Source organism: Ochotona princeps, chromosome X (genome assembly GCF_030435755.1).
Source record: "Ochotona princeps isolate mOchPri1 chromosome X, mOchPri1.hap1, whole genome shotgun sequence".
Lineage (NCBI taxonomy): Eukaryota > Metazoa > Chordata > Mammalia > Lagomorpha > Ochotonidae > Ochotona > Ochotona princeps.
Window position 1 is genome coordinate 21,337,639 of NC_080865.1, and position 23,421 is coordinate 21,361,059.

The 23,421-nt window shown below is 35.6% G+C and overlaps 1 protein-coding gene across 5 annotated transcripts in view; it reads left to right on the forward strand.

Moving 5' to 3' along the window:
- Window positions 1-23,421, forward strand: part of DMD (dystrophin) — a 1,951,117-nt gene that overhangs the window by 1,355,416 nt on the left and 572,280 nt on the right. For all 5 annotated transcript variants that reach the window (XM_058659083.1, XM_058659078.1, XM_058659079.1 and 2 more), the window contains one exon: window positions 4,899-5,016. In XM_058659083.1, coding sequence (XP_058515066.1) covers window positions 4,899-5,016 — 118 coding nt within the window. The remainder of the gene's footprint in view (window positions 1-4,898; window positions 5,017-23,421) is intronic.

The window sequence follows — 23,421 nt, forward strand, 5'->3', positions numbered from 1 at the left end:
AAGGAAAAGAACTATTGCACATAAGAAGATACTAAAGGGTCATGACAAATAAATACAATGCAGGTGCCTGGACCAGCAAATGAAAATGTAGCAATCAAGGCCATTATACTAAGGATAATTGTCATGCTCTAAATATACTATATGGATAATATTGTAGTACTAATGCCATATTAATTTTTTTTACATAGAAGTTGACCTGAGTTAAGAAAGTATCTTTGTTCTTAATAAATACTGAAGTATTTATGGATGGTTTTGATTTCTCAGTGGCATATAATATATGCCAGTTGTTTTCAAATGAATCATAATATTTATATCTGCCAATAGATAAATGATAAACATACATACATACAAGGAAAAGGGGGTGATAGAATGATAAGTGATAAATTGATTGAAATAAAATATTTACAATTGCTGCATTTGAGAATGTGGGTTAAGGTACCTACGAGTTCTTTAGCAAAGCAAGTGCTTTTCACAGCAGTGTATCTTCAGTGAGTAAGAGATGAAAAGATAACCAGAGTTGAAAAGTATTTGTGAGGCAATTATCATTGGAAGTGCTGATAGAAGAGAGAAGTAGAGAAGCTATGCCAAGTAGGAAAATCTCCAAGCCAGTTTAATATGTCAGTGAGGAAGTGGAGGGTAGTAAGCTCCATATTTGGTCAATTTGAAGTGACAGTCGAACATAACAATGGGAGCCAGGATAAAGATGCTCACTGAGGCAGTTGAAAGTTAAATGATTAGTATCCTCACAGTATAAACCTTTTTGGCTTACTAGAAGGGCCACTTAGATGTGCACTTTCTCCAAACAAAAATTGCACTACAAACTATTTTACCTTGCAAATCCTTAATCTTATTTCCTTAAGGTTATAGGTAAAAAAGTACAAGATTCCACATCATTACATTTCCATTTAATTCATGCTTATTTCCTGAAAATAGGATTTTATTCCAGATGTAAGTATGAGGAGTTTGGGGAATTTTTGATGAAAAGTATAAAAGAATGTAAAAACTTTCATATTAGGGTATTTTCTTATGTGTACAAATACTAAATATTCTGTGAACATAAGTGTTTTTTATCTGAGTGTTATACAGGCAGAATTCAATTTTAATGAATAAAATGTAATTCTAAGAGCCTAATATGACTTACTTATATTAATATAGCTTTATTGTTTAACTCCCTTTTTTATAAGATTGCTATTTATACTACTTACCTCACCTCAGTGGGAAGGGGGACTTAGTAGGATTAAAACTTCTGATTCACCTTCTATTTGAAGACCTTTTTTTCTCTATCTTTGTTCAGCTAGTGGCAACCATGATGAATTCTCATCTCCAAGGGGTAAGCTGTTTTTCGTAAAGCCCAGTAGTCTCCAACTTCTTAGTAATAGTGTGGATTTCTTCCTGCGCCTGTGTTTTGTCTCCTAGAGTGCTACAATCTGTGTAGAGACAATGTTACCATGCTTAGGTACTCTTAAGCATGTAATGATTTTAGTTCTGTCAACAAAATATTTGTGTAGTGACTTTGCCTGAGTTCATGTCAGAGAACTAAATAAGAGCAACTAGTGTTCTACTTGCTTAGCTAGAATGAGAAATGGCAATGATAGACAGGATGCTCTATAAGAATGAAGCTTGCATGAAGAACAGGGGGTCTGAGAGAGTAACATCTGTTGAGGTTAGCAGTTCACGGGCAGGAAATACAATTTCATAGATGGTGATCTTATCTCTGATCCATGGGTGGCTCATGGGAATAGCATCGAAGACCATCATTTTTTGGATTTATGGAATTATAACTCTAAGGGCTCAAGAAATCATAAACACAAATGGAAACTATACACATAGAAACAAGTGAAGAGTAAAACCAGCCAGCTCTGCCTGGGTGCGTATGTTCTTCTTTGTTAAAGTTCTTTTAGTTGATGTTTTGTATCTTAATGAAAGAAATAGTTGTGCATAACATATTCAAACCTAGAAAGAAATAAAGGAGAAAATTCACATTCACACATAGAGAGAAACCACTAAGACCATAATGGTGCCTGATAAATTACATAAGTATATGTATATAAAATATTTATCTACTATATATTATGTATCATTTTATATATTTATATATTATATATTTATAATTTTGTCATTTACTTTTGGAAATGAATGTATTGAACAAAGAGTAGGATAAAAAGTTGCAACTTTGTTTTAAAATACTTTAGAAATGCCTTGTTGCACTGAAGTAGTGAATCTCGTATTTTTAGGGAGGCTGCTTCAAAGCATGTCATTAATAATCTTCTCAGGTGCTTATAAAGCATGTGTCTGTCAGCAAAATCAGAGAGTCACCCAACTAGAGAACAGATTTTACAATACCCTGAGACCTATTTTGTTCATTAGAGAGGAAAATGACTTGTTTTAAGTCTAAATTGACATGCTTGCTAATTTCAGCAGTAAAAGCTGTTCATTGTGGTCAGATTTAATTTAGAGTCTGAGTAGGTTTAGAATAAAGTTGATCAAGTTACTTTCACAACATACTTCTCAAATGAAATTTTAAGTGCTAAAAGGAAAAATACAATACATGTTGAGTAATATCTAAAAGAAGCAATGAGAAGACTGAGAAGGTGAACTCATATAAAGAAAAATAACCTGGGATAATATTTCTTACATACAAATACCCAAGAATTTAAAAGTTTTTAAGTCATATGCCATGGCCTATTGCATTTCTTCATTGTTGTATTCATAGGACTTAGAAGAAATCTTGGCATTTGAAAGATGTTTAGGAAAATGAATGAATAAGTTTGCTAGCTATGTGGAAAAATTCTTTGTTAACATTGAGGTGGAGATTTGGCTTGATCTGAGGTTGTTGGTTAAGTCTATTTTCTAAAAAATCAGTGGAATATATCCAAGCACTTGAGAATAGGCAGTAGCAAAGTAGCTTTTGTGCTTTCTCTGTCATAGACAGCCGGAGTGTCACATTCTAAGCCTGCAAAACATCTTATTTTGTAAAAGTCTGTCTACTACTATAGGGCTCCTCTTTTAAAATTTGTTCAGCACTCTCCAACTGACTTGTGCCACTTACTTCAGTAGCTGTCTCTAGCAATTTGTTCCATATTCCAAACACCCCTTTTGTGTAAAGAAACCATAAAAGTTAGAAACCTGAAAATTGGATTTTTCTTCTGAGCAATCACAGCTAAGAAATGTGGAAAATTTGTTAAAAGTTAGCCCCTTCAGTTTTTCCATACAGAGAGAAAAAAGCTCAAAATAGATGTGTTTGAATTCATTTTCACATTGTTTTAATAATACCAGTAGCAATTGAGCTTAAACCACAAAACCTATTTGTTGGCCTCATCACAAATAAATTCTGCAGAATGATAAACTTTGGTCTTTCTGAAAATGAAAATCGTTGGACAATCAATAACTGAAAGAACATAGCAGATAACAAAGTTTCATAAACATTACTGCCTATTATATTTTACCATTTGAATTTTATCAGCCTACTGTGATAATAGAAAGAGCATTGGTGTTAAAATAAAAACTTCTGGTTTAGTTATTAATATGACTATTATGAGAATAAAAGTGAGAATTAATCTAGAACATCTGTCCCGCATGAGGATGCTTCAAAATATTCATGGCAATCCATATTATGAGAACACTGTGTATGGACTTCTAAAACATTTTGCATTGAAATATAATTCTTTTAACTCCATTTTCTACAAAGTATTTCTCAAGTACCATTGTGTGGTTATAAACCAATAATATTCATTTTGCTTTCTCCAGCTGCATTAGAACTTAATATTACAACAACATCAAGGCAGATGTATATTATTTTTGTAATTTTTTAAAAGGTCACAGATATAATTTATAGATGCATTTATTTTACTTGAAATTCAGAGTTACAGAGAGACAGAGAATGAGAGATCTTCTATCCACTGCTTCACTCCCCAGATGGCCACAATGGCCAGAATTGGGCTGCTCTGAGAACCTAGAAGCTAGGAGCTTCTTCTGGGTCTCCCATGTGGGTATAGGGTCAGAACACAAGCAGGGAGCTAGATGGGAAGTGCAGCAACTGGGATGCAAATCAGCAACCCTCTTATGGGAAGCCTTCACCAAAGGTGGAGGGTTGTAAACTTGCTTTGCCTCTGTACTGGCCCCTATCTGGGATTATTTCTCTACTCTAGATAAACTAAGATGATGGGTGCTTGGAACAAAGGATTTCTGAATGACTTACATGTCATTATCTAGCCATATTAAACCAGAACCATGAATAATACAGAGAAACATGAATACTGGCTTCTAGTTTTTACATTCCAAACTTGCCAAATCATTAACATTATGTAGAAATGTGTTTAAAAAATAGATTCCAGGTTCTTTCCTTTACTAATCTGTTAGAGTAGGGTTGTAGCCAGGTGAATTTGAGAAGACTGATTTAGTTCATTTGTGTCACATTGTCATAAGAGAAGAATTGCAGGTATAAACCTAAATAACATCTCCTAAGACAGGTTTGCATATTTTCTGTTTCTGAAATACAGATATTCCTTAATTCTGATATTCTACAGAATGAGATCATAATTAGGGATAGCTGTCCATCTCTTACATACATTATCATGATCCAGACATACATTTCTTTCTTATACCATATATGTTAGCTTAACTCACATATTCTAAAATTATTTGCACTGAGTTCTTAAATAGCGAAGCAAGTGTATAATCATGATTTTCACTTGAAATATTGCGGGTTATCTAAAAGTGGCACACATTTCATGCTAATTTTTCTATAAATCTTTACACAGCACAAATTTATATTCAGTAATATCTTTTTTATTACTGAAGAAGTTCTGGCTATTTTGAAAATTGTGCTTTACTTTTTGTGTCAAAGGAATATACAGTGGAGGAGAGCCCAACATTAACGGCTTATTCTTTTCTTTCAGGCAACATTGCAAGAATTGGAACAGAGGCGCCCCCAGTTAGAAGAACTCATTACTGCTGCACAGAATTTGAAAAACAAAACCAGCAATCAAGAGGCTAGGACAATCATTACAGACCGAAGTAAGTCATTTAATAGGCATTTATTCAACACAAGATGAATAAAATGTTTTAATAATAATGTAAGACCACATACTCTTGTCACATTTATACTAACAATGTGAAACAATTATACACGTAGTAACTCTTATGCTGAATAAGGTTTCTGGCTCATAATGTTTTCAGCACTAGAACGTCACACCACTGAAGATGAGAAATAGAGTTTTTGTCCACCTAGATTTCATAAAGCTAGAAGACATGGGGTGACAGCATGTTGAGTGTAGTGTGACAGAAGATTTGGTCCTTAATTCTCATCTACTTGTGCTGACCTCCATAGAGATGCTGGTCTCTGCCTGATCTTTGGATGCTTGCTGGTCCAAGCAGGAGGTTGCCTCCTTAGACTCTCATTCCTGTCTGTAGTGGCGCTTGCAGATCTGGATATCACTCTGCTTCTCTGACTCCCCTATTTTGTAATGATCAGCAACCATCATATTGCTCCTTCTGCTGGAGTGGAATGGGTGTAAACTTGGAGAGATTGTGTAAGATCCATCTGGCTTGACATTGCACATACGCCTTCCTTCTTTACCCAGAGGGAATCACACTGTGTGAGGTTTCAGCAGGTGTGTGTGCTCAAGGTAAGAAAGAGAGGAGGGAGTCATGCAAACTGGCCTCCACCCAGTTTGTCTCAGGGACTGTCCTCAGATCACCTCTGCTGTCAGGTTCTTTGTCTCCGCAGGTGACTTCCCTTGCTTTCCCCTAGCTTTCCTTTACAGACATGGCGCAGTCATTTCTTTGCCCGTAAGGATGCCCTCATGTCCCTTCCTGTAAGCAGAGAAATCTTTTCTAGTGCAGAAATAGGAAAGAAAAAACTTAATCATCTTTTTTTTTCCTTCTAAACCTTTTCCCTGACATGAGGCCTAGGCTTTTGAAACTCAGAAAACATGAATGTATTTCTTCAGAATCTACATTCTGCTGTATTAATTTATCCCTAAGGAAACCGAGGCAGAATACTTGGTTGTCAATATCCTGGGAGAGGGTGAAGGATAATGAGAACAAAAGGTTAGTTTTTGAGAAATATTATTAGTCACACTTGCACATGTTAGGTAGACTTCGTAGCTGCCACGTATTGAGTACCTCTGAAGTATCAAGTGGGGAGTGTGTGTGTATAATAAATTCTATGTATTCCTGAGTGTTATATTTCATAGTTTCTAGTAGAGGGAACAGTTTCCAACAATGATTCATCAGATTGCTCAATCCTACAAAACACTCACACAAGTTGCAGTTTGAGTTTCTTGGGTAGAGGCTTATGTTCCATTCGTGTGTTTACTATTACCCATCTCATTTGTTCTTGCGTTACTGAACTTAATTACCGAGACTAAATAATTTTTAGGTCTATGGTTATGTATGCTTGGGTTCACTTTCTGAAGACATTACCTCCTCCAGCTGTAGCGATTATTAATTAAAATAGTTGTTTCTTTTGGTTTCAAATAGTGTTCTTAATGTATATTTTCATCTATTTGAAAAGCAGAGCACCAGGAGCCTGAAATTGCTTCAAGGTGTCCTCCCTGGATGGCAGGGCCCCAAGCATCCTAAGCCCTTATATTCTCTCTCTCTGTTTACACTATCAGGGAGTGGGATTAAAAATAGTGTCTGAACCCTGAAACAGTACTCTGATAATGGGATGAGGCTATCGCATGTGGTAGCTTAAACTGCTGGGCTACAAGTCCCATTTGGAAAATATAACTCTTTATTGCTGTTTAAACAATGAATGCGCTATAGGCTAGTGAGTTAATTGAATAACACTAGCTACTACAACATGTAAACTCTGGAATTCTGGTAGTATGCCACAGTAGAACTTTACTGTTTTTTTTTTTTATGATGATGATGCAGTGAGCATTCCACTATGGAGTCGTTCAGGACGCATATTCCTTCCTCCTTTCATACCCAAAGCATGTGCGGGAGAGGAAGAAAGATGACTCATGAGGATTTTTCATGAGCTAAGGCTGAAAGTGGTAAATTAGTTTTGCTCATAGTGTGTTGAAGAGAAATTGTCACATGACCACACCTAACCACGAGGGAATCAGGGAAGCAGAAAAATAGATTAAGAAACTATTCAATCTATTGCTCAGCCAATTTGTATAAGTAGAAAAGTTCTTACATTCTGTTGATGTGTATAACTTAAACAATACCGCTTCTATATGCAGCAAAGTCAGACCAAGCTTTAGTGATCAACTTAGACACTTATTCAGCTGACATAGCAGAGTATTCCCCAAACTGGAACCATGAGAGTGTCTCCCCCATATTGGAATATACTAACCCCCTCAAAATATGAATCTTAAAAAATTATTGATGCAGTATGAGACCAAATTTTCAACACACAGCCAAGTAATCTATTTCTTGCCTGGGAAGTATAGAAATTTGTTAGGGATATCTTCCCAACTTCTGAAACACTGTATAGTATTAGTTTTAGTATCAGTTCAACTGTGTCTAAATATTTTTTATTGCTTCAATCTTTTTTTTGTTTTGATATCAAACTGACTGTTTCGTAAATTAGATTACAATCAGATGGCTAGATGGCAAGCTTGCATCTTGTTGGTAATATAGAGTGATTTGAACAATTCTGTTTTTCAATTTTTTTCTTAAAAATGAATAGCTTTATGAATATTTGTAGCCTAGTGGAGAGAACCTAATCCAAATGATTTGTCTCTGTTAAAGTAAGTCATGTTGCTTATTAAGAGCTTAAGCTAGAGTCTTTGTTCCAAATATGCTAGGAGCCACTAAAGTGGCTGCTGGGATAATTCTGACAAGGTATGTTTATCTAAATGATGTCATTTGCAGCCCTAATATGCTTTGGTTTATCCCTTCATTTGAAACCTATGAAATGGGATGGAAATTCAATACTCATAAAATTTCAATTGTATTCAAAATGGAATTTTTCCTAGTATAGATTTGGTTTTCAGGGAAAGAACAAAAATAAAATACTTGCTCATAAAATTGTATTTTCTCATTTGAAGATTTCAGTCTTCTTTTTTATTGCTTTGAAACTTCTAGAAGTACTTAAAAAGGAATAAGCTAAGTACAGAAAAAAATACTTACTATGTGTCTAATACTATTTTGTAACATTTCTCCTTCCTTGGCAAATCCCAGTTAATAACTTTGAACAATTGAGGAAATCTGTACATAGTGATTACATTTTACTGAGTGGGAAGTCCAATAAAAAGCAATTCCTCTCTAGTAAAATTCATGCAGAAACTGCAAAATGCCAACATGTTTTGCTATATGAAGCTGTATCCTCAGTATCAGTTATTTTCAAGTAATCATATTGATTTAAAGCCTGTTGTAATAATAATCTAGGTAAGAGAATAAATTTAATTCTCAGGGAGTTCAAATGAGAAATTTTCCTTGCTGATTCCAATGTTCAGATTGTTCTTTATTCTTCAATTTTGTGCTTGCTGAGCTTGTTGACCATCCCTGGCCATTTGCTTCTGTAAAAACAACTAGGTCAGGGGATCAAAATCAAATTAGAGTTTTTGTTTGGTTTTTTTAGGTGTCCAAATTATGTAAAAACCATTTTCATCTTTATTAGCATTGCAAAATATAAAGCTATGATACCTTGTGTTGCAGTAAGGAGTATATGGAAAGACCTGATCCTTTTAGTTTAATTTTTAAGTAAGTATTTTTGATGTGAGTTAATTGAAATTTGTATTTGAGTACCTTGCTTCTGTATCTTCTCCCTCAATTACTCCCTCAAATATCACTTGAAGGATATGTAGCAATAATAGATTTGTGAGACAGGCTGTCTGGATTGACCACTTACTTATTTTGCCATTTTGAATGAATGATCAGTCTTAGTAAACTACATGATTTCAGTTCTCTGCAGATTAGTTTTATCTGCATCCAAGTTTGGGAGCTTAGATAAGATTATATGTGTAGAACACTTAGAAACATAGTAAAAGCTCAATTATTGTTAGGTTGATTATTTTCTTCTCATTTTATATGAGAGGCAAAGGTAGAAGGGAGGAAGAGTAGGAGGGAGGGGGAGAGAGAAAAAGAGAGAGAGAGAGAGAGAGAGAAAGAGAGAGAAAGAGAAAGAGAGAGAGAAAGAGAGAAAGAAAGAGAGAAAGAGAGAAAGAGAGAAAGAGAGAAAGAAAGAAAGAAAGAAAGAAAGAAAGAAAGAAAGAAAGAAAGAATATCTTTTTTTGCTAGTTCACTCAAATGCCTGTAGATACTCAGGGCTGAGTCAGGCCAAAGCCAGGAAGACCATGCCTATCTTCCATATGGGTGGTGGGAACCCAACTTCTTGAGCTTACATCACTTACTAACTACATCACCTACTAACTGTCAAGGTGCATGTGACCAGGAAACTCCAATGGACGTGTAGCAGCCAAAATGGCACTCTGTTGTGGCATGTGAGTGTCCCAAGTGGCAATTAGCACCTATGCCAAATGCTTAACCTAGCTATTTTCATTATATAGTCTATTTGAATGTTTTTGTAAAAAAAAAAAAGACTTATTTACTTATTTGAAAGTCATATAAAGAAAGAAGGAAAGTCAAAGAGAATGAGATATCTTTGATCTGCTGGTTCATTCCTCAGGTGCCCATATTGGCCAGGGCTGGGCCGGACTGAAAGCTTCTTCCAGGTCTTTCATGTGGATGGCAGGGGCTCATACACTTAGGCTATCTTTGCCTGATTTTCACAGGCTAGTATCAAGGAGTTGGATGAGACGGGAACAGCCAAGGCATGAACTGGCACTCGTGAGCTGACATTGCAGACAGTGACTTTACTGGCTATGCCACAGCACCCACACCTATTTGAATGATCTTGAACATATACTGAAAAAGGAGAATGTTGCTTTGGAAATAACATAAAATATATAAATATGATGAAAGAAACATTTGGACAAGCCTTTATAGGGGTGATAACTCAGAGCAAGAAAAATCATGTTAGGAATTTCATTTTCAGCATCCACTATAAACTTAGGAAGTAGATTTAACTATGTCCATTTTAGAGATAGAAAATGAAAGCTTGAAGAATGTACATAACTTGCTTAGGATCATAAGAAGTGGCAATTGTGGGACTAGAATTCAAACCCATGTGTTTATAATTTTAAAGTCTTGAGACACTAGAATGGAAATAACTAGTTAGTAAAAATGAGTAAATATATGTTTGGAAACTCAAAGTATTAGAATCAACATAGGTTATAATTTAGATAGCACTTTTTGTACTTTTAATCTAGATGCTACCTTTTCTGTATGTTTGTCTTTTTTGTATTTGGATGTCTAATTACAAAATTGTCTGCCACATGCATGGTAGACATACAAACTACTGGACCTCAGTGATCTAGCAGCTGTGTGGCTCTGGTGATGTGGATTCACTCTCCTATGTTATGGTGGAATTAATAATAATGATCAAATTGATAGGAGTGGTTTCAAAAGTAAAATTATACAGTGTTCCTAAAGGACAACCTAGATAGTGATTCAATAGTGCTTCGTTTCAGAGTGAGTGAGGTGAATTTGGCACAAAGGATGTAGAGATGGGACAATATGAGTGACATTTTAAAATCAGCTAAACCACAGGAAAGGCCTGTGAACAAAAATGCCAAGTTTTTAAGATGAGATGGGGGTGTTCTTTTGAATTATTTTATCAACTGAGTATTTTTCAAACCAGTCCAAAATTCTTTGAGGGATTTGGTGACATCTTATAAAATTTAAGAAGAGGAATCTTAGTTGCACTGTTTAAGTAACAGATGTACAGGGCCATAGAAGGAAGAATGCTCTGCTCTGTGAGAATAAAAATACTTTGGTAAGATTTTTGACTTACCTGACAGTTTTGTAGTAGCTGTGTCAACTCATCATTCATTGCTGCAACCAAATGTTGGAAATACTTCATGAAAAAATAGAAAGCCTGTGTTTTTCTCCACATTTTTACAAAATCTCTTGCTAATGAAAAGCCAGCCAATAGCTTCCTCTTAGGTATTGTCTATTAGAGGGTTGCCTGTTTTAGAGGAAGTGGAATCAACCATATAAATTGTCTTCTTTTGACATCTGGCACTTGCTGTCAACCTGTTACACTTACATGCAGCTCTCAAAATTTATATCCACCAGGATGCCTCCGGCAACCCAAGAGTTCAGTTCAACAAACATCTGAATGCATACTCTGTGCTAGCTCCTATCAGAGAGAGATGAAGTAGAGCAAACAGGGAAAAATAACATTCACCCATTGACTTAAAAGAGCTCTTGATGAATCGTGGGTATTTGGACAAGTATATTTAAGCATAGTACTCTAGGAGAAAAATTCAGTAGGGTCACATTACAAAATGTTGAAAAGACAGCAAAGCAGGTGAGGTTGATTCCAAATAAAGAGGTCCTGGAATTCTTCCAATAGGAGGTTAAGTTTGATCTGGTCATAAGTCAAACTTCGTAAAACAGAAGGAAATGGAGAGAAAGAACTATGTAAGGAAGACATGAAAGAAAAACACATAGTTAGACCTGGTAGTAGTTAGGACACAGGTGCATTGGTAGGGTGGACAGTGCAAAAGTCAGCAGTTGTTGTTGTGGAAGGTAAGTAACTAAATGGATTAGTGAGACAGGAGACAAGTGAGCCCAACTTGGAGCAGTGATGGTGGAATGAATAGAATATTTAAAAAAAACTGAAATTGAGATACATGTTGTAACTGCAAGATACAGAATTTTGATATTGATTGGACAGATGCAGATTGAAGGCAGGACCCATACCTAAGAGTATGAGAGGTTAATCCAGGGAAATGAGTTGATTGTGGGCGACAAAATAAGGTGCTTAAGATGTAGCTAGATGACCATAATGCGATGTTAAAGTAATGAGTGGTGAGACCTGGATTTCAGATTTCAAGAGCAGTTAGTTTTGATTTCTGTTGGTGTTTCGCAGAGTTTATGTGCTTGTAGAGAGAAGTAGAAGATGACAAAGAAAACAAGGAGGGCAGAGATCTTGCAAAGAACCTAAAGATTGGTTTTTATTTCAAGAAAGTAAGAACATCTTCCACTGCCAACTTGTACTATAACTACATTTAGATCCTCACATCGAAGAATGAGTTTATACATGTTGCACTATGTTTTATTTTCTGCTTTTGCTGCTGAACAACCATTCATGTAATGCAAGTGCCTTCCTGATTTTTACTAATACCTTCAGTTAAAAGAGCAGGCCAATTCTTGAGCTGAGGATTAAAGATTTTTGTGTTTATATACATCAACTTCGTAATTCAGCCCTCAGCATTTGAGGGAGAATGACAATTATCTTTTCTCTCAATATCTAATGAATACTTTTGGTTTCTTCTGTTCATATTTCTGAGTTATTTTACAATCTTTAGAGAAATTAAAGATATAATAAAAACGTTATAAGAAAATTTAAAAAGAGTTTAAATACAGGGGCAAGCATTGTTGTTCAGATAGTTAAACTGATGCTGGCATCCCATATGGGCAAGGCTCATGTTCCAGCTCCCCTACTTTGGATCCAGTTCTCTTCTAATGGTCTGGGAAAAGCAGCAGCAGATACTCCAAATGTCTATGGCACTACATGCATTTGGGAAACTCAGATGGAGTTCCGGTTCTTGCCTTTGGCCTTGCTTAGCCCTGGCCATTGGAACCATCTGGAGAATAAACCAACAGTTGGAAGATCTCTCTCTCTGTGTGTCTGCTGCTGTCTCTCTCCCCTTGTCTCCTCCCCATTTCAAATAAGTAAATATTTTTTAAAAAATAATTTAAACATAACAAACATAGTTTTAAAAGTTATTTCTTTTAGGCCTGGCATGATAGCCTAGTGGCTAAAGTCCTCACTTTGAGTGCTCCAGGATCCCATGCGGGCACTGGTTCTCATCCCGATTGCTCCACTTCCCATCCAGCTCCCTGCTTGTGACCTGGGAAAGCAGTCGAGGACGGCCCAGAGCCTTGGGACCCTGCACCCATGTGAGAGACCTGGAAGAAGTTCCTGGCTTCTGGCTTCGATCAGCTCAGCTCCGGCCATTTTGGCTACTTGGGGAGTGAACCAGTGGACAGAGGTTTCTGTCTGTCCTCCTCTCTATATCTGACTTTCCAATAAAAATAAATATTTTTAACAGTTATTTCTTTTTATTTGATATGCAAATCTACAGAGATAAGGAGAGATTGAGAAGGATTTTCCATCTGCTGGTTCATTCCCCAAGTATATATATGGTTGGAGCTGGGAAAATTCAAAACCAGGAGCTTCTTCTGGGTCTCTCACATTGCTGCAGGATCTCAAGGATTTTAACCATGCTCTGCTGCTTTTCCCAGGCTATAAACAGCAAGCTGGATCCAAAGTGGTTCAGCCGAGACACGAACCAGCACCCATAAATGATGCATTGCTTGAAGGTGGAAAGATTAGCTTTTCGAGCCACTGTACCATTCCCTATAACATAGTTGTGTCCACTTAAACCTTGGTGCACAAACAGCTTCATTTAGAAAAATAAAAGTATTCAGCTTCTTATAGCCAAATACTTTTGTAACCAAATATTGTATCATGAAGTCCTTCATACTGACAATGACAATTTACACACTAATGTCGTATTTCCTTTTTGTCTTTAACAAATATTGTTTGCTAACCAATAGCAGAGTTTCAGAAAAATCAGCTAAGTTTAAGTCAGCTGAAGAACCCCAGTCTAAGAATTCATCTATATTATCAATTGCACTGTCAGCATTAAAACAAATAGTGCCAATTTCATTCTTTTGTATTTTATTTTCTGTTGTGTCTACTAATTATGCAATGTCTCCTTGTAACAATTCTCCTGTCATAGATGTTATGGGAGAAAAATGAAAAGCAAAATTCAAAATTCCCACTGTTTTAAAGTTATATGTAGAATCCAAAGATGATATCTTCTACCATATCTTCTGGGGAAAAAATGTAGTATTTTGGGCAATCAATGTAATAAAAGCACCAGAAAATGAAAATGATTCAATATTCTATCATTCCCCTGAAAAATTACATCATTCTTCCAGTTAATAGTTCCTACTATATGTAGGAATAATTAGTGACTAATGATAAAATGGCAAAGATTTCAATATTCAGGAAAGTTAAGATTATTCAGCATAAACAATGTTTTTTAGAAATATGGATGGGTTGAATTTAGCCATATGATAACTGGGAATATAAATTTTATGTTTGAAAAGAAATAGTCTTTGTTCATTAGTAAATCTTCATAAAAAAATGATAAAATATCAAATTTAATAAGTTTTTAGAATTTCTCAAAAAGAAACTCAAAACATGAATTCAGTGTTTGTAAAACAGGTTAACAAAAATGTTCCTTGCTCAGTAATACTACATAAATAACAGATTCATTAACACATAGTATTCATTAACACATAGTATTATTGTTAGTATCATTATAGATAATTCCTTCCACTTTTATTTGCTGGGAACAAAGAGTACATTCATCAGTGTTTTCCACAGAAACATAACCAACAGGATATGGGAGGGGCAGGTATATATAAGGAGAGAGGAAGAACAGGGACCAACAGAAAATTGAAGGCATTGGTTCACACAATTGTGGAAGCTGGCAGTTCCAAAAATCTGCACAGTACTTTGGCAAAATGGAAACTGAAGGAGGGGAGTTGATGTGTCCTTGAGTGTAAAGGCCGTCTGCATAATGCTGAATCCTTGAATGCAAAGGCAGAATCCCTACGCCTGTGGTGGAGGCATTGCTCTCTGCTCTCTGTTCTTCCATTGATTTCTTAAGCATACTTATCTCCCTAAAGCCCCCACTGGCAAGTCTCAGTACATTGAGACCTAGCAATCAACACATGACTTATGGGAGAAAATCAACATCCAGTTCATAAGAGATGAGCCTTTGCCTAGCTCCACAAGGCTTTTTAGGAATCTGCAGTGAGAGCATCCTCAGGGTAAAGGTTTTTCACATTAGAAAGTGGATACATAGACTGAGGAATGTTCTGTTGACTATGCACAGAATTTTAATACTTAAAGGATTTGTTGTTAGTAAGAATGTGGCATTCAGCTCCACTCTAGGATCTTGAAAAAATACCTTCTCCACATAGTTTCTAAATGAATGCATGCGTGAATGAAAACTTTGATATTTTCTCTAACATCAAGATAAATAAAAATACTGTAGAATATTTCCTTTAAGCATTTTCATAATCTAGCTGATTATCATTTATATACCTAAATGTAACCAGAAGTGAAGTCATTGGCATTACCCTACAAAGTCTGCAGAGCAGTGACAGAAATAACAAAACTGGCCATTGGAGTCCAATTTTTCTTTTGTGTAGAAACTGTAAAAGTGTTACTGTGTGCCACATTGTCTTTCAGAAAAACATAGAACTGGTGGGAGAAAGGTAGAGCAGAGAGTCGTATACCAGCCTCTTTGATTTATGATCAGAAAATGAAGTACTGAACAACAGAATGTTTGAAAAGATAAAATTGAGTCCCATATGCACAGAGTAAGAATGAGGGGGAAACCCTTTTCAATATAATTAAACAGACAAGTGTGCCATGAATTGATAAAATCCAGTCAGCCTGAAAATGTGAGCATCAAGTGTAATTGTGCAGAATGATAAGATGATCTCAGTTATTTAGGAATCTATAGGCTTGTGTTGGCCGTTTAAGACCGACAATATTTTATTGGCTGTGTTTTAAGGATTTGGATTTAAACTCAGTTGTAGGAACCACTAAAAGGAGAATGCTTAATTGTTTTGGCTGGAAAATAATGAAATCTTTCAAATATTACAAAAATTTGTAAATTCCTCAGGATATTGGGCGAACAGGCTATGTGTCTCTCAATTGTGGGTACTATGCCAAACACTTTGGGTATACAGCAACAAATAGAATAAATAGAATGTAGTTCATTTTGTCTTAGAATCTGTCAGGGCAACTAAAATGCCCATTTTCCCCTCAGTAGCTAATAATTTCAGTAATGAAAATTATGTTGCAACAAACTCCAGAATATGAACCATTTCAGTGAATTTGGAGTTGTCAAAATTTTCACTTATCTGTGGAGCTGATTAATTATTTTCAGATTTTAATATGTCTCATAAAATAACCCTGATGTAGGTAGGTAAGAATGGGATAAAGAAATCCTAGGTTAAGTTGATTTGGTTTTCACAACAGCCTGTAGGGTGGATATTGTCCTGGTTAAAATAAATGCAGGCAGCTAGGAGCAGTGAATTGAATACCTTGCTAAGGATCACAGGGTCAGAACATGGCAGAGAGGATTGATTGTATTCTGTTTCTAAAACCAAGTGTCAGGATGGTGTTCTTTTCCCAAAACTATGCTGACAGGAGAGCAGAATTTGAAACTCACTAATTGGAAATTCTGATCTTTCTATACACACATTGATGTGCATGTGTACACACACACGTACACACACACGATGCCTTTTTGTATACACATTCACATGAGGTCATCAGAATTCTTGTGGAAATATCTTGTAATAAAAACAGTGTGACTTTTCAGGGATATACATGTGGTTCAGCCAATGCTTGAAGCACCCACATGCTTTATCAGAGTCTGTGCTTCAAGTCTGGCTATTCCACTTGGGATTCCAGCTTGCTCCTTATGAGGACCCCAGGAGAGAGTTGATGGCTCAAGTAGTTGGGTTCCTGCCACCCATGTGAAAAACCTAGCCTAGGCTCCTGACTCCTCACCTTGGCCTGGCCCAGTTCCACTTGTTGCAGACATTTAGGGAATGAACCATCTAAGAGAAGACCTCCCTAAATCTATCTTTATCCCTTTGACCTTCAAATAAAGTGAAAATACATTTAAAATTGATTTACATTTTAATTTTGCTTGTACACTTTTGAGCTCCTTTCATTTGTTTTCATACTCAAGCATATGCATAGTAAAATTGTTTTATATACATCTTAAAATACTAATATGTTTATATAAATTATCAACTCATTACAATTTCAGTTTAATACCAGTACATTTGAAATGTATTGACTCATGGGACTTAAAGATCTTGGAACAGATTAATGGGACTTAAATATCCTCAAAGAGATCAACTCCTGTGCTTTTAAGCAAAGTCATAGATAAGCCATTTTAGAAAGTTAAGATGCTGAACAGACTTTTTATTTTTTTAAATAACTCCTTCCAGCAGAAGTAGGAGAACTGATAATTCAGCCAAAAATAGGGAGGTAAGTGGCATTAGTTTCTCGTATTTCCACACTTGTAATTACCAAATTCTAAAGGTGAAGAGTTTTATTAATATTTATTCATTCATTTATTTTTATTCTGATTTTCCATTGTACAATTCTGTAGGTATAGGGCTTCCCCCTTTACCCTCCCATTCTTCCCTCAACCTTCTCTCCTCTGTTTTGTCCCCTGTATTTTACAATAATATTGTCCTGTTGTGTCTCTCTGAGGATAATCTCAGTGCTGTGTTCATATATTCATCTCCCTGACTATACTGTAAGCTTCAAAATATCACTCCTTTATGTTTGAGTTCCTGTAGTTCTAGTGTGTTTTCTGAAACTAGCAGGCAAGCTATCCTTACTGACTGACTAGACTGTTTCCCAGTGGAGTTGGCAGTTAACGTAGGTTACAAGCTGCCATCATCATCTCCATGGCTATGAGTCACCATTAAAGAGAATTACCTAGGGAGATTAATCAAATGCTCTGCTAAAAAGCAGACAAAAAACTAAGTGAAACTGAGCAAGCAAACTTTGAAATTGTAAGTAAATTTTCATTCTTAAGGAACTGAACCTTTTTAAGGAAATGTCTTAGACACATGACATATTTAAAAAGCACCTTAGTTCACTTCTTATTCACGTGTATCACTGCAGAATCCCAACATGCTAGGCCATTGGAAATGTAGAAGTCTCTTGAGGAGGTTTTGTTGATGTGAGAAAAAAAGGAAAGCAAATATAAGCAGAGAGCGCTTATCTTGAAAGCTCAAGTTCCCATCCTGGCTTCCAATCTATTTTTGTTTGTGTAGAAAAAGCAAAAACTATATTTTCATAATTTTAGTGGTAATTTTCTCTTTGCCTTTTTAATACTTAAAGTATGTTTCAGAACAAAAATAATACAAGAATAAAGAAAAGATCTTCATATGATAGAGTTGTCAGTCCATCAGAAGAAACTAACAATTCTAAATATTTAAGTACCTGTAACAACTTCAAATATCAGAAAACCTAACACAGCTGCAAAGAGTAATGTACAAATATATCATTATAATTAAATACTTCAATGACCACTGTCAGTAATTGAAATAAAAACTAGAAAATTAGTAAGCATGTATAATACACACAACTTTTATATTTATAATATTTAAATATATTGAGCCCTTTAGCCTATTCCGTTGACCTATGTGCTATTTTTATGCAAGTACTATACTGTTATTTTTTTCATGATATAGTTCCATAAACAGGGATTTTCCTCACTTTCTCCCCTCCCCTCACTCCACAGTTCCCCCCGATATTATTACAATACTATAGTCCTTCAACAGCAGTCACAAGGCCATCATTCTGCTATGCAAGTGTTCTATGACATTGTAGGTATAGAGAATGATAGGAAGTCCAACATCCTATTGTTAAGATATATTTAGCAGTTTCACTGGGAGTCCATCTTTTATTCAGCAGTTCATATGCATACTGCAATATATTTTCACTTCTCAGTATGCTAGTCTCTATTATACAGTACCTTAGATGAATATATGTATATGCATGTTTACCTATATATCTATTGATGCTGTATTTTGAATGAAGGTACAATTTGCAGAAGGTAATCTTACTCCCATTGCTCAATCCCCCCTTCCTTACTTTTGTTCTTTAATTTTGGCAAAATTATAAATTTTGGAATGCTCCATAAACACAAGTTGAGGGCACCACTAATCATAATAATAAACAAGTAAAAAGCATGGAGACTACAGTTCTATAGGCGTATAAACAGGGATAAAATACAATCAAAACACAAAATGTCTGTTTTGTTCCTTAATATTATTATTTTTATTTTTTATTCTGTATTAAGTACTACATATAAGAGAAAACATGATATTTTTCTTTGGGGTACTGGCTTATGTCACTAAGGAAGTAGTTGGCTGCTGTTCCTGAAACAAAACAGATTTTTTTTTTAATGGCTGAGTAGTATTCCACAATGTACACGTGCTACATTGTTTCCATTGATGGATAACCAAATTAATTCCACATTTTGGCTATTGTGAATTGAGCTGTAGTAAATGTGGGAGTGTAAGTAACTGATATGTTGATTTCATTTGGAGGAATAAATTCCCAGGAGTGGAATGGCTGAGCCTGTGATAGATCTATTTTCAGATTTCTGAAGAATTTCTAAGGAATCTGCAGCATATTTTCCATGATGGTTGTACTAGTTTATATTCACACCAACAGTGTATTAGGGGACATGTCCCCAATTCCCACCCTATTCTTGCCAAAATGTATTGGTTTTTGTTGTTGTTGTTGTTTTGTTTGTTTTTTAGTTTTGGACCAAAGTCATTCTGAGTTGAGGTGAAACCTCATTATGGTTATTATTTGCATTTCCTTAATGTCTAATGATCCTGAGCATTTGTGTGTGTGTGTGTGTGTGTGTGTTGGCCATTTGCATTTTATTCTTTGAAAAATGCCTGTTTATCTCCCTTACCCAATTTTAAGTGTTTTTTTGTTTAGTTGTTCTTGATTTTTCTGAACTCTGTATAGATCCTAGACATCAATCCTATGTTACATAGTTCACAAATACTTCCTCCTATTTTGTCTGTTGCCTTTTACACTTTGTTGAGTGCTTTCTTTGCAGGAAAGATTTTTGCTTGATGTATTCCCATTTTTCAACTTGTACTTCCTTGGCTTCTGAGGTTTCTCTAGAAGTCTTTGTTTATACCAATATCTTACATGGTTTTCCCTATGCTTTCCTCTAGTAATTTGAATATATCGGTTCATAAATTTATATCATTGATCTGTTGAAAGTTGATTTTTGTACAAGATATAAAGGTAGGGGTCTGCTTTCATACTTCTGTATATGTAGATCCCATTTTGTTAATACTATTGGTTGAAGAGATTCTCCTTTATACAGGGGTTGGTTTTACCTCATTTTCCAAAGATCAGTTTGTCACAATTGTTGTAACTGTGTGAATCAATTTCTAGACTTTCAATTCCATTCCATTGGTCTATATGTCTATTTTTGTGCCAGCTGTTTTCATCTTATCTTTCCTATAATATGTCTTAAAGTCTGTATTGTGATGTCTCCAGCATTGCTCCATGTTTTAAATGAGTTATCTATGTATTTGAAAAGTAGAAAAAGAGATGGAGGAGAGGGTTAGAACTAGAGCAGCTAGGACTCGATCAGGCACCCATAGTGAACATTAGCAACTTTAACTGCTATACCACACAGCACCAGCTCCTCTAGCTTTGTTCTTGTTTGTTAAAGATTTTTTTAACAAAAGAAAGGTGTTTAGAATCCCATTTTTATCATTATTTAATGAAAGTTTCTTTTTTTCTTTTGTTTTCCTTGTCATACTACCTACTGAAAATATTTAAGAACTCAAGTCAGGGGAAATTATACGAAAATGGGAAAGTAAGTTTGCATTATGGAAAAAAACACAGTGTATGACTTAGTAACTTGTTCTTGGGGGAAGTATAGTAAATACCAATGTTTAGCAGTCAGCAAAATGTGTTGTGGCTACCAGCACATACCTACTGGATTTACATTTCATTAGGTGGATAATGAGCTTTACATATTTTGAGACTAAAAATAATCAGACCAACCATAGCAGTTTGTAACAGTAAGTGCCAAAAATGTGAGATAGGTGCTTGGAAGTTGGTTTTAATTGCTTGTTTTTAACATTGCTGATAAAATTTTGCGTGTTTGATTATATTATATTACTTTATAATTCTTTGTCATTATTGTAAATGTGTATACCAACAAATTGGTCATTAAAAAAAGAATTAATATATACTTTGAGCCAAAGTTAACAAAATAATTCTTTATCATGATGATAGGAGCTAGATTTTTTTCATTTAATTCCATCCTGAAAATAACTAACATATTCAACTAAGTAGTTTAGATTAAAAAAAAAAAACTGTTGAACTGAATTAACCACATAAATCCAGATTCAAAGCTATCCATGCAATCCAACCTATCGTGCAAAGTAATATCCAAATTCCTTGGGACCTGGAGCAATGGCTCAATGACTCAATCCTTATCTTGCAAGCACCAGGATCCTGTATGGGTGCAAGTGCATGTCCCAGCTGCAACACTTCCCATCCAGCTCCCTGCTCGTGGCCTGGGAAAACAGTAGAGAATGGCCCAAAGTCTTGGGATCCTGCACCTGGATGGGAGACCCAGATGAAGCTCCTGGCTACTAGTTTCAGATGCGCTCAGCTCCTGGTGTTATGGCCATTTGAGGAGTGAACCAGGAAATGAAAGACCTTTCTGTTTGTCCTTCTTTCTGTAAATCTCTCTCTTTTTTTCCTTTTTTAAAAAGATATATTTTTTTATTACAAAGTCGGATATACAGAGAGGAGGAGAGACAGAGAGGAAGATCTTCCGTCCAATGATTCACGCCCCAAGTGAGCCGCAACGGCCGGTGCTGCGCCGATCCGAAGCTGGGAACCTGGAACCTCCTGTGGGTCTCCCACATGGGTGCAGGGTCCCAAGGCTTTGGGCCGTCCTCGACTGCTTTCCCAGGCCACAAGCAGGGAGCTGGATGGGAAGTGGAACTGCCGGGATTAGAACTGGTGCCCATATGGGATCCCGGGACTTTGAAGGCGAGGACTTTAGCTGCTAGGCCATGCCGCCGGGCCCTGTAAATCTCTTTCTAATACAACTAAATCTTTCAAAAATCATGTGAGGTTCTTAGCAAAATCTTAATGATAATTTGAAACAAAAATTTATACAATTTTTGTTTTGGCTGCTAAAATACTTAAAGGAATTGTTACTACCTTTAAAATTTTTTGAGTATCACAGTGTACTATATAAATAACAAAAAACATGAAAATATATACTTGTAAGATTTAGCATAATTTCACTAGATGTGTAATAAATTCTCAGTTTGTATGATATCAACCATTCTGTTTCTCTCTTGCATAAGTAGTAAGCAAGCAAGTTAAGAATAGTTAACCTTGAATTGTCTAAAGAATGGTACAGAGAAAACAGCCATTCAAAGTTTACTAAATGGATTTTCACCTGCAAGCTTGTAGAAGCAAATTATAGATTGATTTTTCTGAAAGAAACAGAACTGATGAGGCCAATAGCTTTCTTTTATAATTGTGTAAAGCTGAAAATGTTTAATAAGCATCTAATTTACACAAATCAGTCTGGGATGAAAAATTATATTACTCATTTCACTAAACCCATTAAGAGAAATTATAGGAGGAAAAAATGAAAGTTTAAAATACTGAAGTTTTAATTCATGTATTTTTGCATCAAATGTCAATTGGACTTGCTATTGCATGGTATTTAAAGAAAGCTATGATATACTTTCCTCTTTTAAGGTGTTTGGCATTATGAGGTACAGAAGGTAAAATTAGATTATGTAGAATATGCATGCCATAGGAGAAACATAATATTTTCTAGTCAATATAAATATTTGATTAATTATCAACTCATCTCTATATACATATCCGTCTATTCATTTTTCATTACTTAAGTTAATAATTACTCGGTCAGAACAGGCATTTGGCCTAAGCAGTTAAGAAGCCATTTATAACACCTGTGCCCCATATATGTGTGCCTAAGTTCGGTACCCAGCTCAAAGTCCTGCTAGCAGCTTCCTGCTAATGCAGACCCCGAGATGAAGAGTTGATGGCTCAACTGACCAGGTTTCTGTCACCTCTGTGGGAGACCTGGATTTATTCCTCCTCTGGCTTCAGCCCTGCCTTAATCCTGGCCATTGTGGGCATTTGGGGGAGCAAATTAATAGATGTAAGCATATCTGGGCTCTGTCTCTGCTTCTCACAAATAAATAATGTTTTCTTTCTTAAATATATATATATATATATATATATATATATATATATATATATATATATATATATATAGCTCTTCAGTGACTACAGAAGAATTGAGAAATGTGAAAGAGAATAAAATGTGATTCTTTTTTTTGGATGGAGAGACTAATGTGGTAGACAGTTGTAGATGAACAGTAGCTTTAATATCGGACATAAATGTGAGGTTCAAGTCAAGACTGAACTGGAAAGGAGAAAGCGATTCGGTTGCAGAAGTGTGGACACTGCTTATATTGTTTCAGCACACATTGTGCAGAATCTAGGTCAGTGCTTGGGACAGGGTAGGTTTAAGTAACTTTGCATTGACTGTCTCTGGAAGTATTCCTGGAACAATATGTCATGGGAAAAGTGAACCCAAATGTGGCTCTTAAAGCAAGGAGAAATACGTTTTCCACTCCATGAAACCTCTCCAGTGACATGAAACATAATCTACACTTAGAAAACACAGAGTCAAACCCTTAACAGTGCTGTCATATAAC